Source organism: Palaemon carinicauda, unplaced genomic scaffold (assembly GCF_036898095.1).
Source record: "Palaemon carinicauda isolate YSFRI2023 unplaced genomic scaffold, ASM3689809v2 scaffold7, whole genome shotgun sequence".
Classification (NCBI taxonomy): domain Eukaryota; kingdom Metazoa; phylum Arthropoda; class Malacostraca; order Decapoda; family Palaemonidae; genus Palaemon; species Palaemon carinicauda.
Genome location: NW_027171982.1, coordinates 367,501 through 385,134, shown reverse-complemented (window position 1 = coordinate 385,134; position 17,634 = coordinate 367,501). Strand labels below are relative to the sequence as shown.

Genomic DNA, 17,634 nt, shown 5'->3' with positions numbered 1-17,634 from the left:
GGTAGACCACTATAATTCAGCAAAATAGATAAGTATGATTCTTTGAAATACATAGGCCCATGTGAAAAATAAATCACACAAATTGTGGTAAAACAATTAGATCAAAGACAATTTAGTCTTTTAAAAGGCATCATTATTTTCTTGGTATAATATGCTTAGGTAATCTATATGTAGGCTACATTCAACCAGTCTAGTACAAATATTTTTTTGGGTTCAGGCCATGTCGTCCTGATGGAAGGTTCCTTCAGTAGCTTCCTAGGGTATATTTGACTACAGTGGATATTCCCAGAGAATTAAACAAAAGGTCTCCAGAATTCTAACTTCTGGCACGAATATCCTTAAAGTTACCTTTTAGGATATCGCATAATAAGAGGGGACGTATTCTTGACACGCCACATAGCTATCTGAACCCCACATAGCGTTTACGCTTCGAGGGGGGAGAAGTGGCAAGATAAAGGAGGAGCCGTTACAAAGTTCTCCTCCTCCGTTACTGTTATGAGCACTCGGATGACGTCATATTTGTCACCATCTTGGATGACGTCGTATCCGCCCGCCATCTTCATTCCTTTCGCTGTAGCGTCCTGACCAGGTGTTTTTTCCCAGTTTTTTCACTATTTCGGATATCATATCGCAATCTTCAGCTTCTTCTACCTCTGGAAAATTGAGTATTTACCTCTTATATCATATGAATGCAGCTCTGGTCGTAACGTAACGTTTTTCTCGAAATAAATAGGGTTTTGTTTCGTGGCAGAGCTGTTGCCTAGACAGGAGGCATCCTCGGCGCTGTCGTTCATAACGCATGTGTTATTTAGTTAGCCAGAACGACTTTCCCGGTATAATAGCTTCTACCTCGTTAATTAGCTATTTAGTCTTCATTACTAGGAATGTGTTAGTTAGCCAGAACAACTTTCCCGGTATAATAGCTTCTACCTCGTTAATTAGCTATTCAGTCTTCATTGCTAGGAATTAGTTATATTATGCTGATAGTATTCTTTCGTTTCGGCGAATGCGGTAGCCGATCTTGTTGACGCTAGGCTTCCTAGCCTAGGTGCTTTAGTTTACTCTCCTGCATGATATAATAAGTATTCCTGGTGTTATTCAACTTAAATGAAGATATTAGGCAAAATATACGTATAAGATATATTGATTGCATATGCTTTCCTCTTCCAAGATAGTATACGAAGAGATTCAATGAATCAGGTAGTCGATCTCTCTGTCACTAGGCTAATAGCCTAGTGGCTCTAGTATACTTTCACACATATCCCCGGTTACCTGTATGCTTAAGGTAATCTTTTCTTCCCTCTGAGTATAGCCCATGGTTACAATCATAGCCGTTCCTGCCTTGAATTGTGATTCTGGTAAGGTTAGGCTAGGGTTTTTTCTACCCTTTTCCAAACCATTGTTGATGAGCTTTGCGTTGGGGTCAGAACCTCAAAGTATCTGTCGTGTGCCTCCAGCTATCCAATAAGGTGAATGTACTCTCCGGTTGGACACGGTTGGTTGGCATAGGGGGCCTTGCCCCCCTAGACTGCACTTGGAGGGGTCATGGGATCCCCTTTTCCCTGTAGTCTAGCGACTAATCCTGTGCTTGCAGACTCTGGGCTGAAGGATAATGAAAGGATTTTGAGCAAAGCGAAAAATCTATTTTTGGGTGAGATAGCCATGACGTCCTGATGGAGGAAGGTTCCTTCGGTAGCTTCCTTGGGTATATTTAACTACAAGGATATTCCCAGAGAATAAAACCACAGGTTATCACAGAATTCTAACTTCTGGTGCGAGTATCCTAAAGGTTTCCCTCTAAGATATTGTATATCAACAGGGGACGTATGTATTAACACGCCACATAGCTATCTGCACCCCATATAGAGTTAACACTTCGATATGGAAAGGTGGAGAATAACTGGGGAGCCGTTCCACAGTTACACTCATCCGTGGCTGCTTTTGGTACTCGAAACGTAAACAAACGGGCGCCATTGCTAAATGACGTCACGTCCGTCCTCATCCTGATGCCAGCTCCTTGCTAATCTCCATGATACAGCAGGACAGGGCGTGGCCTGAAAGGCTGGACTAGAATAGACGGGAGAGTCCATCAGGACGTCATGGCTATCTCACCCAAAAATAGATTTTTCGCTTCGCTCAAAATCCGTTTTCTGGGCTCAAGCCATGACGTCCTGATGGAAGAGTACCAGAGAATCAATGTATCGTGGAAAATTTCCCCTTTTTTAGAGTAAGTGCGAAGGGCTTCGAATAGAGGTATGTAATGTGACCTCGGTAGAGGTTCCGTGGGGATCCAGCTTCCTGCCCCCCTGGCAGAGAAGTCCCAGCGGATTATACCAAAATCCAAAGTGGTCATCGAAGGGCTACTCACCCTGCGGAGAGTTCGTGAAGGACTCAGAGACAAGACAGAAGGTTAATATTCGTGTAGGAATATTCTCAAGAGTAGACAAGTGATAATTAATCACTATATTCCATGGATTAGAGAACAATCTGGTCTCGAAGGTACGACGAAGGTAAGTATTCAAGCAGGAATATTACACAGCATGGGTGAGTATATAATACAGACAATTTATATTATTCTTCTCATTTCAAAGGAAAGGGGTAAATGAAACTATGACAATCATGTATTTCATAATGGTAATAGGAGCGAAGAGAGACGCACAAGTAATAAAATGGACATTTTATTTCATAATTTGCAGGTTATAGTAATAATAATTGCAATAAAGGGTGTAAAGTTAATTTACAATAATAAATAATGTACATAGAAAATGGAAGACTTCAATCTTGAATCTGAAAGAAATTTCAAATTTAGAAAACACAAGTTCCTAAGGAACGTCAGTCTTTATCAAAGAAAAAACACATCATGCCCTAGGGCATGTGGCACTCATGTGAAGTCTATGACATTTCACCTTGATAAGAACAGTCTATTAGAAACACTAAGTGTCCATGAAATCACTATGTATCACACGAGGGTCAACACAGGCACCCGTAGAGTTAAAGTCCCAAGTAACTCGCTGTTCTATGCAGAGTTAAACGGCAGGTTTCATAACACTACCTGCGGCTACCACGAAATGTTTAACTTCATGCACTTGCTTCGCGTAGTGCTTGAAGAAAACGCGCGAAGATTTCCATCCTGTGAAGCTCTTGAGGCTTTCGAAATCCATACTCTGTAAGAAATTCAGAGAAGACGCGACTTTTCTAGGATCATGACCTGCGGGTGTACTGTCAGGATCCACTCTGCGAATGAAGTAGGTGATTTCGCTCTTAGTTGTTTCAGTGACAGGTCGCTACCCGATGTTTCTCCTTTGAAGAGTTGACCTCCACCGAAGTCTGAAGTTCTTCGAAGATAGACCTTGAGACTCTCCACTGGACATAGAGAGACATCTTCCTTCAGGGGGCAGATTCTCCAGGGGCCCCATCTCTTGGTGGGTAATTCGTTTTTTGCGAGAAACATCGGATCAGGGAAGAGGGTAAGTTCTCCTGTATCTGCGAACAGGATATGACCCTCGTCTCTTGATAATGCCACTATTTCGCTGACTCGGGCTCCCGAGGCGAGAGCAAAAAGGAAGCTAACTTTTTGAGTCAGGTCCTTGAGAGGGCACGAATCGTTGTCCAAGTTAGAGGCAAAATGGAGCACCTTGTCCAGGGACCAGGAGATAGGTTTTGGCGGAGGTGCTGGGCGTAGTCTAGCGCATGCCTTTGGTAGTTTATTGAAGATATCGCTGGACAGAAGGCGTACAGTAGTGGTCTAGTCAAAGCCGATTTGCAGGTAGAAATCGTGTTGGCTGCTAAGCCTTGTCCATGAAGGTGAATGAAGAAGGACATGCAAAAATCAATGGTGATTTCCGTAGGATTTTTTGCTTTGACGAATGAGACCCACTTTCTCCAGGACGATTCGTATTGCCGTCATGTGGATTCGGTCATGTATTCCTCGAGGAAGTCTAGACTTTTCTTCGAGATCCCAAACCTTTTCTTTGCAGCTAGGGAGAGAAAATCATGAGATGAAGGCCCTTGACTTTCAGTGATGAAGCGAAGACAGTCGACTTCTGTACTTGCTGAGAGAGAACTGGGCCCGGGAGGGGGATCAGCGTGGGCTGCAGCTCCTGGACCAGGGGGTACCAATTGCTCCGGGGCCACTTGGGAGCCACTAGGGTCGCTGTCCCTTTGAAGGTTCTCAGTTTGGAGAGGACTTTCAGCAGAAGGTTAGGGGGAGGGAACAGGTATATCCTGGACCATCTGTTCCAATCCAGTGACATGGCATCCACTGCTTCTGCCTTGGGGTCCTCGTACGGGGCCACATAACGAGGAAGTTGATTGTTGTCGCTCGTTGCGAAGAGATCGATCTGAAGTTCCGGGACTTGGCGAGAGATGAAGGAGAATGATCTTGCGTCTAGAGACCATTCCGACTCTATTGGGTTTGTCCGTGATAGAGCGTCCGCCGTCACGTTGCGGAATCCTTGTAGGTGAACTGCAGACAGGTGCCATTTCTTCTTTTCTGCCAGACGGAAGATTGGAAGAAGTACCTGATTTATCTGGGGCGATCTCGAGCCCTGACGATTGAGACGTCTGACTACCACCGAGTTGTCCAGAGTCAGACGGATGTGGATCGAGGGAGGCGGAGAGAGTTTCTTCAGGGTGAGAAGGACCGCCATGTCCTCCAAGATGTTGATGTGAAACGTCTTGAATAGGGGAGACCATGTTCCCTGAACCTGTCATTGGTGGGAGTGACCTCCCCAACCCTCCAGCGAAGCGTCCGTGTGGATGTTGAGCGATGGAGGCGGGTGTTGAAGTGGGATGGACCTTTTCAGGACCTTTGCTTCCGACCACGGCTTTAAGAGTAACCGAAGTCTGTTTGGGAGCCGTCTCTTGAGGTCTCTTCGAGCGATGGATGCAGAACGTCTCCAGACTCCCGCGGCATCCTTTAGCTGTGCAGGAAGCACTGGGTTTGTCACATAGGCGAACTGTAGAGAGCCTAGAACTTGTTCCTGCTGTCATCTTGAGATCTGTTTGGATTTCAGCAGTTTTTTGACAGACCCTGCTATTTCCTTCCTTTTCTTCTGCGGGATGGAAAGGCGGTGTGACTGAAGATCCCAATGGATTCCCAACCATTGGAACTTCTGAGCTGGAGAGAGGCGAGATTTCTCGGTGTTTATCTTGAATCCCAGATGTTCTAGGAACTGGGTGACTTTGTTGCAGGATCGTACACAATCTTCGGGCGATGTCGCCCAGACCAGCCAGTCGTCTAGGTAGGCCATCACTTGGACGCCGCGAAGGCGGAGCTGTTGGACGATGGCGACTATCTCCAGCTCAGAAGTTCCAATGGCTAGGCATACATTGGGACCTACAGTCACACTGTCCCTCCATTCCATTAAAGAAGAGGAGGGAAACAGCGAGGTCTGTCAAGAGACTCCTCAAATCTAAATGGATTTTAAGACGACAACAGGAGCGGGTGCTCGGCTCCCTCCAATTTGCTTCGGTGACAGACCCAGTGCTGAAAGCACAACTGAAAGATGCATCAGGATTCTGGAGAAGATACGCATCAAACGCTCGAAGAGATCTCAGAAGACCACTACCGTCTCGGCTTCGATCACTTTTCAAGCCATGGTCAGAGGCCAGCAAGTTCAAGAGGTTAATGCCTTTACAACTGCCTCCACCCTCAGGAAGGATGGTGCGGTCACTCCCATCAGTGCAAGACTTAAGGAACTTGGTCCTCCCTGTTCAAGATGTTTCACATCAACATCTTGGAGGCCATGGCAGTCTTCCTCACACTGAAGAAATTGTCTCCTCGTCCCTCAGCCCACGTGCGACTGACTCTGGACAGCGATGTGGTGGTCAGATGTGTGAATCGTCAAGGCTCACGATTGCCTCAACTCAACCAATTGATATTAGCCATCTTTCGTCTAGCGGAGAAGAAGAGATGGCACTTATCAGCAGTTCACCTTCAAGGGTTCCGCAATGTGACAGCGGACACTCTATCCAAGATAGCTCCGATAGAGTCAGAATGGTCCCTAGACGCAGAATCATTCTCCTTCATCTTACGCCAAGTCCCAGAACTGCAGATCCACCTCTTTGCAACGAGCGACAACAAGAAACTTCCTCGATATGTGGCCCCGTACGAGGACCCTCGAGCGGAAGCAGTGGACGCCATGTCCTTGGACTGAAACAGATGGACCAGGATTCACCTGTTCCCATCGCCCAACCTTGTTAAAGGTCCTCAATAAGATGAGATCCTTTCAAGGAACGGCAGCCCTAGTAGCTCCCAAGTGGCCCCGGAGCCACTGGTTCCCCCTGATTCTGGAACTACAACCGAAGCTGATTCCCCTGCCGACCCAGTTCTGTCTCAACAACTTCAGAAGTCGACTGTCTTCGCTTCATCACAGAAAACCCGAGACCTTCATCTCATGATTTTCTCTCCCTTGCCGTAAAGAAAAGGTTTGGAATCTCGAAGGAAAGCCTAGACTTCTTGGAGGAATATAAGTCTAAATCTACCAGAAGGCAATACGAGTCATCTTGGAAGAAATGGGTAGTCTTTGTCAAGGCAAAGAATCCGAAGGAAATCTCGATGGATTTCTGCTTGTCTTTCTTTATTCACCTTCATGAACAAGGTTTAGCAGCCAATACGATCTCCATGTGTAAATCTGCCCTGACAAGACCCTTACTGTATGCCTTCCAAATAGACTTGTCTTACGAAATCTTTAATAAGGTGCGAAAGGCCTGCGCCAGACTTAGACTCGCGGCCCCTCCGAGACCCATTTCATGGTCTCTTGATAAAGTGCTACATTTTGCCTCACATTTGGACAATGAGGCTTGCCCTCTGAAAGATTTGACCCAAAAAGTTATTTTCATGTTTGCTCTAGCCTCGGGGGCTAGAGTTAGTGAAATTGTGGCATTATCTAGGAAAGAGGGCCACATCCGGTTTGCTGACACGGGCGAGCTCACCCTCTTCCCTGACCCAACGTTTCTCGCCAAGAACGAGTTACCCACTAAAAGATGGGTTACCTGGAGAATCTGCCCTCTGAAGGAAGATGTCTCTCTGTGTCCAGTGGAGAGTCTAAATGGACTTCGAGAGTCTTTGTTCGTTTTCTGGATGGAAGTCATCCAGGGTGTTCTTTAAACACCATGCGAAGCAAGTACAGGAAGGTAAAAGATTCGTGGTGGTGGCAGGTAGTGTACTAAACCCTGCCGCTTAGTGCTGCGAAGAACAGTGAATTTTTATGGGACTTGAAATTCCAAGGGTGTATATGTTGGCCTTAGTGCACAACATAGTAGTGATTTGTCATCGTGATGACAATACGGACTGTTCTAATATACTAAGGTGATATAACAGACTGAACACTAGTGCCGCGTGTTGATTACACATGTGTATATTGAGACATTCTCAGAAAGACATTACAATTTCAAACGGAAATTGAAGTGTGCGGTGGCAAGGTTTTCCTTTTCAGGTATCACAAATATTTCTGTTTATGTCACTATGCCTATGCTATTTAATTGATTCTCAATTGGAATTTTACATCATAATACATGTATGCTTATCCTTATTTATTGATCTTAAATAAAAGTCTAATGGTTTCGTGCGTTTTATTTCGCCCTAAACATTATAATAAAGCCTATGTGAGAGTATTTTTCTACCCTTTTCTGCATGATGTATTGAACAATGATGCTACCTTTGTTCCTACGCTGATGCAAACCTTTCCTGCGAGATGCAACTTGTTCCGACACTTGATACAAACTCGGGCTACCGACATGCACTGAGACCTGCATGTCTCCTTTGACCGCTGGGGTGGTTCAGTATAACATACAACTTCAAGACTTTTTCCCAGTCTAGTTTGACTCTTCCCTATAGGGGGCAGGAAGCACTAACATAGTGTATGTTAGTGGATAGGACTATAACGGTGTTGTCATGGGTCTCTTAGGTTCTAAAGACCAAGGAAATATTGTCTGGAAGTCGAAGGCACAACTGAGAAATCCACGATACATTAATGCTCTGGTAAACTTCCATCAGGACGACATGGCCTGAGCCCAAAAAACGGATTCTGAGCGAAGCAAAAAATCTATTTTTGGGTGAGATAGCCATGTCGTCCTGATGGACCCGCCCTCCTTTCTGTGAAAGGCCTTAGCAGGCTCCCTCCTAATCTTACTGTATCTGGGGGTACTGGCCTAACGCTAAAAGGAATGAAGATGGTGGGCAGATACGACGCAATCCAAGATGGCGACGAATATGACGTCATCCGAGTGCTCATAACAGTAACAGAGGAGGAGAACTTTGTAACGGCTCCTCCTTTATCTTGCCACTTCTCCCCCCTCGAAGCGTAAATGCTATGTGGGGTGCAGATAGCTATGTGGCATGTCAAGAATACATCCCATGTTATTATGCGATATCCTAAAAGACAACTTTAAGGATATTTGTGCCAGAAGTTAGAATTCTGGAGACCTTTAGTTTAATTCTCTGGGAATATCCACTGTAGTCAAATATACCCTAGGAAGCTACTGAAGGAACCTTCCATCAGGACGACATGGCTATCTCACCCAAAACTAGTTTTGAGCGAACCTCTTGCATAGATTCCCAAAATAATGAGTATTGGCTAGTCTAATATTGTCTACTAATGATAGCATATCTACTATTGAGAATTGAAAATGATGTGTAAATGAATGCTTCATTATATAGTTAGTTAACTCTTTGTTTCTTTCAGGGGGTATGCAACGGGTCTCTAAGGATGGCTTTTCAACCTTTCTCCTTCATTGTGTCGTTTTAGTCAGTTTGTTTTGTCGATGTTAATATGATTGGTTATGTTGCTTTTTTTCAAAAATCTGGTGAAATTCCACTCAACTAGAGTTATAGTTTACAGTCGCAGTTGGGTAACTCCAATCACATTTGGCAGACTACTAGACGAGTAGACATACTTTAGGAGTGTCACTGCGACACTGCCACTTAGATTCTGCCCACAACTACATTTCCGATACGTTTACTATGTTAAATACATTACTATTGTGGCTAAAAAGTAAGACTCACTAAGTATTTAGTTTTTCCTTTTTATCATAAAGATTATTGGGTAAATTTTTCCATAATGATCTCGCATTGCATTTAATTCTCCAAAATCATGCTTAATGTACTGTACCTCTTATTGAGCAAAGTTTCAAAGTGATTTGTCGCTGGAAGAGTTGCCAGTTAGTGACTTTCGAATGAAAATCACTGAATTCAGGTATCAGGAATTTTTCTGTATCCTGTACACGAGATAAAAAAAATAAAGCTTCTACTTACTTTGTATGTACAATTCCAAATGTGCGATCCTTATCTATGACATTTCTCAACATGGATATATTTAGAGGATGAAAGACAGTCATGGGCAAAGTCTGGGTAGGCACTAAGACTAGATTCATCAGGAGATTGTTATCATGCAACAAGGGTATCGTTACATAGTCATTTTCATCTTGCACAGTTCTTCCTCTTAATTCCTGTGTCTCTCCCAAATACTGTAAAAAATGCATTCAATAAATAGAAAGTTGCCTGTTACTGTATCATGATAGAACCTTTTGCAACAAAACTAATAATAAAAGTAATTTGTACTTATTTAGCTGTACAAACCTGAGCTTTTTAAAATATGGAATATCTTTGAGAGCTAGAAAAGGTTGTATAATTCAACAACAAAGGTAGTTATCACAGGTGCTGAGAGCAGGCAAGTAAGCAAGCCCACTCTCCTGTCAGACTGTTCACTTTTGACTTTCAGCTTAAGATTTAGAGTGGTTGAGGTGAGATGTTTTATTTTTAAAGAACTAAGGATTTTATAGCTATGACAAATACAAATATAAAATACATTCTAAATTTATTATTTATTCCTTCATCTATGCAAAACTTTTGTCTGTTAAAATGAAGAGATTCACATATTTGTGGATTAGTATTATTATTGGAAGTGAGGGGATTAACCAACTCAATGAGTTAAACTTGACTCTTACAGATATGACCTATATAAATTCATGAGGGATGAAATAATGGAAATTTAATAAAAAAAATATATATATTTCTATACTCACCTAATGTAAATACTGCTTCTTCTCAATTAGTTCCGTCTATAACATTTACCCCCAAAATTTATAAAAAGTTGCCATTTTATTTTGTTTTAAGAAACAAGTCAGCAGGGAGGAGGGTGGTCATGTACAATATATGAACAAGGTAAATGTAGAGATAAATTTATTATCAAAATAACATATACTTTTATGAATCTTCAAGGATGTTTATATTGCTGACTCCCACACTTTGATGGAAGAAAGATATAGGTAAATTAAACAATTAAAAGCTAGTACTGTATAAAGTAATCAGAATCTTAGACTAAACAGGTTTAGATTACTGGCAACATATGGGACTTCAGATTGTTTTTCTCAAGTTATTTGAAAAATTTTCAAAATTAAAAGATTAGAAACTAACTAAGCTGCCAAAGTTAAAAACCACGTCACCAACAGCCACTATAGGACCTACAACTCAGCAATTTAGATAAAAAACACTAAGAATTCTTCATGAAAATGCTCAGAGAAAACCAATATAGCATACCCTTGCACTCTCTCTTAAATTCTTTCAAAAGAAAGATTTCTGCAAATTGCTATTTTTATATTATCATTATTAGTATTATTAGTTAAGCTACAACCCTAATTACTAAAACAGGATGCTATAAGCCCAAGACCTTCAACAGGGGATATAGCGCAGTGAGGAAAGTAAATATGGAAACTGATAGAATAATATGCCAGAGTTTACCCTCAAGCAAGAAAACTAACCCAAGACAGTGGATGACCATGGCACAGAGTTTATAGTGCTACCCAAGACTGGAAAACAGTTATTTGATTTAGGATTGCTCTTCTCCTAGAAGAGCTGGTTACCATAGCTAAAGAGTGTGTTCTACCCTTACCAAGAGGATACCGGCCACTGAAAAATTTCAGTGCAGTAGATAACCCCTTGAGTGAAGAAAAATTTCCAGTTGTTGTCAAGTGGATGAAGAAAGAGAAAAATAAGTATTATTATTATAATGAGTAAATATACCAGCATAGGGAGTCTAGCTCAACTCCTACAGAGATAGCCTGATTAAATTTGGGAATAAAAAATATACAGTATATACTAAAACTAAAAACAAAATTAAATAAAATTATATAAAATATAATGGATAAAAAATAAATATATTACAGGGTACGTAGTAAAAATCTATGATAAATATAAATAAAAATTTCATCTATAAAAGCTGTTTCTTAAAATCTTGAGAACAGAGAAATTCTCAGATCCCAATAAATAGTAAATAAAACTTTTCTCACCAAAACATATGTCTCTTTCTCTGTTATAAACTTTACATTTGCTAAAAATATGTTTTATGGTCAAAATACAGTCACACTCATTGGACCTGGGTATTGCTTCACGAGATGTGCACATCAAATACACTTGTGTAAGCATTTTATTTTATGACTATGAAATGCTTCAAGTGGGTTATACTGTATAATCCTTCAAGGGTAAGGTAAAATCATTAATACCTGTACATGTCTTGCAGGTCTGCTATAGGAACCATCAATTTTCCTAAATTTCTCCCTCACGTTTTGTATTGGGGTATTTTCTAATATCATCATCATATTCTCCTACAGCTATTGATGTAAAGGGCATAGTCTCTATCTTGAGCTATTAAATCAATACTTCTCCATTCATCATCTCCTACTTCACACTTCATAGTATGCAGCCATGTAGGCCTGGGTCTTCTAACTCTTCTAGTGCCTTGTGGAGCCCAGTTGAAAGTTTGATGAACTAATTTCTCTTTGGGAGTGCGAAGAGCATGCCCAAACTATCTCCATCTACCTCTCACCATGATCTCATCCACATATGGAGCTTGAGTAATCTCTTATAGTTTCATTTCTAATCCTGGCCTGCCATTCAACTCCAATATTCTTGTGAGGGCTTGGTTCTTGAATTTACAAAAGTTGTTGGATATTGTTTCAATGTCATACCACGACCCATGTCCATACAGTAACACCGATCTCACTAAACTGATATATACCCTGATTTTTATATGTAATTCAGGCGATTTGATTTCCAAATATTACTTAACCTAACCATTGGCTGATTTGCTTTATTCAATATTTCATTAAACTCCAATTCTAAATACTGTGTTAGTAATTATAGTTCCTAAATATTCAAGTGATTCCACCTCATTTATCCTTTCTCCTTCCAATGATATTTCATCTTCCATTGCATATTCCGTTCTCATCATCTCTCTGTCTTTCTTCTGATATACTGGACACACATTTGGCCATGATATTATCTTGCCTTTTCTTGCTTCTTTTCTAAATTTAGCAGAAATCTTATTACAATATAGTCTTAATACACTTATTTCTACTGCTATATCAACCAGCGTATTAATTGTATTTCCAAACATCATGGGATATTTACTCAAATTCTTAAATCTTTCATTTAAAGTTTATAATTTTATACTAATTGCATGCTTCCCTTTATTAGTTGGGCTAGTGTATCCGACAACCAAGGGACACAGTGTTTCAATGTCCAAAAATGACAAATTTGAAAGTAAATTGTATTTTTCCTAACGATACAAAACTGTAGCTATTTGTAGGGATATCACTTTCAGTGAAGCTGGAAGTCTAGCCATAAAACATTTTGCGAGGTATAACCACCCACACACTAGTTAGCAGGGGTGGGGGTGGGGGTGTTGGTGGGGGTGGGGGGTGGGGGTACCCGGCTACCCCGCTCACACACACATACTTGAGTTGTATCGTAACTTTTTATTGCAGGCAGGACTTATCGAGGTACAGGTGATGGCGGGTGAATTTGTAAAATTAGCTACAGGTTTGTATTGTTAGGAAAAATACAAATTACATTCAAATTTGCCCTTTGCTCCGACACTAATTCAATCTCTTGCTATTTATGGGGATTAACTCACCACTTAGGAGAATGGAAGTCCGAACCAACTGGCTGGTCTTTGACCTGGCGTTTTTCCATACGTGCTCCACACGTAACGGGGAGAAACACTAACACCTCGCTAAACAATTCATGCAAAACACAGTCAGCAGCCTGAGCAATCTGTGTGATTTTGTGATACTAGCAATGTGACTAGTCTTGGTAAGAATTCTCAGAAACGTAGGAATCTTCGAATAAACCATAGACATTACTCAATCCTACCTCGCCAGGGGGTATGGGGACATAAGTATATCTCTCTATACCAGGTTATACACAGGAAATGGTTCTACCTGCAGACAGCGGAGGACAGCTCTGCAGAGTACTGTAAAAGCTGTTACCCCACAAGGTGGAAGATGAAAGAGAGAGCCAGTCTTTTTTTGTCATTCATCCCTAACTTAACCATGGTTAAAACTTTGCCCATCTGCTACTTGTCCATCAAAGAGCTTGTGTTTAAACCATTTACAGTGTAACCACAGGCCTGCATCACAGAGTAGTTTAAAAAAAAAAAACTTTACGGTGTACTCCTACCCCAACATTATGCGCTCTCACTCAGTCCGTGACCTTGTGACTCCAAGCCGAGAACGTGGCCTAGGAGATCCTTCTCTTGACCTTCCCCGAGCTAACACCGAGAGGAGAGCTCCTGTACTCTACTTAAGGTAGCACCTCCAGTTTCTCCCTGACATAGTTGCTGTCAATCTAGATCATTGGTCATGCTATGAAGGACTCTAAATCCGAAGGACTCGAATTCTGGGATCTGAACTGCCAGGAATGAAGTCAAGTACTAACTGGCCCATTGCCGTGAATAAGAGACGTTGAGGGTGGCCCATGGGGTTCACCGACTCTCTTGGTTGAAGCCAACACAAGCAGGAGACCTCTCCTCAAGTCCAGGTGAAGATCTGCTTGCTTGGAGTCCAAAGTCGTAAGGTCACTCTTTGGGGACCAATAGACATGACCCATGCCCCGTTGAGGAGGTCTCCCTTTCGACTGAGGGCAGGTAGACTTGAAACCCTGTATGAAGAGAGGGGATGCCGACAGAGAGGAAAGCTTAATTCCTTTCGGTCTGAAAGCGAGGCTCAAAGACGAGTGGTGACCTTCCATCATCGGGACTGAGAGAAGCCTCCTTCCTGAAGGTACAAAGAGGAACTTCACTATTGCTGGAATAGTGGCATCGAGGGAAGAGCTAACCCTTCCACAATACTAATTACAGTCCACTTGGCCTGGTAGACAGAAGCCGAAGATCTATGAAGGCATCTAGACCTCCTCTTCGCAGCTTGTTGCAGAAAGGAATATCTGAGAGAGAAGGAGCTGGATAGTCTTCAGGGGCAAAGTCACACCGAAGATACGGCTTTATGAACTGTGTTCACAAGTGGCTAATAGAGTAGATTGTGTCGTGGAGGGAGTTCTCTCGGGATCTCTGTTGGGAGTTGCAGATGAGTCAAAAGGGCATAATGCGTCTGCTATGCAATATGATTCTTGCTGGAGAGACGAGTCTGATGGGAGAGCCTAGAATGACACTGATGCAGCCAGTTCCAGAGATCAATGACAAGGAATGGATGAATCCAATTCATGCCAGAGGAATCTCCATAAAGAGACACCAAACAGGTAAAAGAAGTCTTTCTCATGGATGTGAATAGGCAACCAAGGTCTGCTGCAGCTGTCAGCAATTCTACCCGCATAAGAAGATTGCTGAACAGTGGCTGGTGGAGGGGCTCTCCCTCAAAAAGGGAGTGGACGAATCCAGCTCCCGCATTAGAAATCTCCCGAAGGCGAGACCATCAGTTAAAGAAAGCCTTTCTTGCAGAAGGGAAAAAAAATACCAAAATCTGCTTCAGTAGTCGGCAATCATCCACACAAGCAGAAATATTTCAGACCAGATGTTGTTGGGAGTCTACATTGGCAGTGAGGGTTCCAGCCCCTGGAAGTGAACCTCCTGGCCACACTTTCTAGTTTCTCATTAACCAATTTTAGCTCAAGTTGAAGGTCGACAGCAGAGGTTGCATGAAAAATGTACAGTGATCCCTTGTTTATTGACGTTAATGGGGACTAAAACGCTACCCATCCATAGGTAAAAATCAGAAAAGTAAGATTAGCCATGTAGGGAGTTCCATATGTGTGTATGGGTGCCTGAATGTTCAAAATATGTGTAATTTCATTCAAATATATATATATATATATATATATATATATATATATATATATATATATATATATATACATATATATATATATATATATATATATATATATATAGTATATATATATACATACATATACCAAGGCACCTCCCCCAATTTTGGGGGGTAGCCGACATCAAACAGATGAAATGGAAAAGGGGACCTCTCCTCTCTATGTTCCTCCCAGCCTGGCAAGGGACTCAACCGAGTTCGGCTGGTACTGCTAGGGGTGCCATAGCCCACCCTCCGCCGTTATCCACCACATATGAAGCTTCATAACGCTGAATCCCCTACTGCTGCTGCCTCCGCGGTCTTCCAAGGCACCAGAGGAAGCAGCAGAGCCTACCGGAACGGCGTTACAATCGCTCGCCATTCACTCCTATTTCTAGCACGCTCTCTTGCCTCTCTCACATCTATCCTCCTATCACCCAGAGCTTCCTTCACTCCATCCATCCACCCAAACCTTGGCCTTCCTCTTGTACTTCTCCCATCAACTCTTGCATTCATCACCTTCTTTAGCAGACAGCCATTTTCCATTCTCTCAACATGGCCAAACCACCTCACATTCATATCCACTCTAGCTGCTAACTCATTTCTTACACCCGTTCTCACCCTCACTACTTCGTTCCTAACCCTATCTACTTGAGATACACCAGCCATACTCCTTAGACATTTCATCTCAAACACATTCAATCTCTGTCTCTCTGTCACTTTCATTCCTCACAACTCCGATCCATACATCACAGTTAGCACAATCACTTTCTCATACAGAACTCTCTTTACATTCATGCCCAACCCTATATTTTTTACTACTCCCTTAACTGCCCCCAACACTTTGCATCCGTTATTCACTCTCTGACGTACATCTGCTTCCACTCCACCATTTGCTACAACAACAGACCCCAATTACTTAAACTGATCCACCTCCTCAAGTAACTCTCCATTCAACATGACATTCAACCTCACACCACCTCCTCTTCTCGCACATCTCATAACCTTACTCTGACCCACATTAACTCTCAACTTCCTTCTCTCACACACCCTTCCAAATTCTGTCACTGATCGACCAAGCTTCTCTTCTGCGTCTGCAACCAGTACAGTATCATCCGAAAACAATAACTGATATACCTCCCATTCATCGTCATTCTCGTCTACCAGTTTCAATCCTCGTCCAAGCACTCGAGCATTCACCTCTCTCACCACTCCATCTACATACAAGTTAAACAACCACGGCAACATCACACATCCCTGTCTCAGCCCCACTCTCACCGGAAACCAATCGCTCACTTCATTTATTATCCTAACACATGCTTTCTACCTTTGTAGAAACTTTTCACTGCTTGCAACAACCTTCCACCAACTCCATATAACCTTATCATTCAACATTGCTCCCCTATCAACTCTATCATACGCTTTCTCCAGATCCATAAACACAACAAACACCACCTTACCTTTGGCTAAATATTTCTCACATATCTGCCTAACTGTAAAAATCTGATTCATACAACCCCTACCTCTTCTAAAACCACCCTGTACTTCTAAGATTGCATTCTCTGTTTTATCCTTAATTCTATTAATCAGTACTCTACCATACACTTTTCCCACCACACTCAACAAACTAATACCCCTTGAATTACAACACTCATGCACATCTCCCTTACCCTTATATAGTGGTACAATACAGGCACAAACCCAATCTACTGGTACCATTAACAACACAAAACACATATTAAACAATCTCACCAACCATTCAAGTAGAGTCACACCCCCTTCCTTCAACATCTCAGCTCTCACACCATCCCATACCAGATGCTTTTCCTACTCTTGTTTCATCTAGTGCTCTCCTCACTTCCTCTCTTGTAATCTCTCTCTCATTCTCATCTCCCATCACTGGCACCTCAATACCTGCAACAGATATTATATCTGCCTCCCTATTATCCTCAACATTCAGTAAACTTTCAAAATATTTTGCCCACCTTTTCCTTGCCTCCTCTCCTTTAAACAACCTTCCATTTCCATCTTTCACTGTCTCTTCAATTCTTGAACCAGCCTTCCTTACTCTTTTCACTTCTTTCCAAAACTTCTTCTTATTCTCTTCATATGAATGACCCAATTGCTGACCCCACCTCAGGTCAGCTACCCTCTTTGCCTCACTTACCTTGTGCTTTACTTCCACATTTTTCTCTCTATATCTTTCATACTTCTCTACACTATTACTCAGCAGCCATTCTTCAAAAGCCCTCTTTCTCTCTTCCACTTTTACCTTCACTCCTTCATTCCACCATTCACTGCCCTCCCTCATGCTGCCTCCAACAAACTTCTTGCCACACACATCACTTGCAATCCTAACAAATTTTTCTTTTACTAAGTTCCACTCCTCTAAATTACCAGTTTCTCTTACTTTCACTTCGTCATATGCCATTTTCAACCTTTCTTGATATTTACTTTTTACCCCCGGTTTCATTAGCTCTTCAACCCTCACTAGCTCCCTTTTACATCCAACTATTCTATTCCCCCACTCTTTTGCTA

At 42.1% G+C, this 17,634-nt stretch overlaps 1 protein-coding gene across 2 annotated transcripts in view; it reads right to left on the bottom strand.

Annotated features, from left to right (window-relative positions):
• The window catches only part of LOC137637386 (protein cereblon-like), an 839,981-nt gene that overhangs the window by 607,983 nt on the left and 214,364 nt on the right, over nucleotides 1–17,634 (bottom strand). For both annotated transcript variants that reach the window (XM_068369600.1, XM_068369601.1), the window contains exon 3: nucleotides 9,257–9,468. In XM_068369600.1, the coding sequence (XP_068225701.1) occupies nucleotides 9,257–9,468 (212 nt within the window). The remainder of the gene's footprint in view (nucleotides 1–9,256; nucleotides 9,469–17,634) is intronic.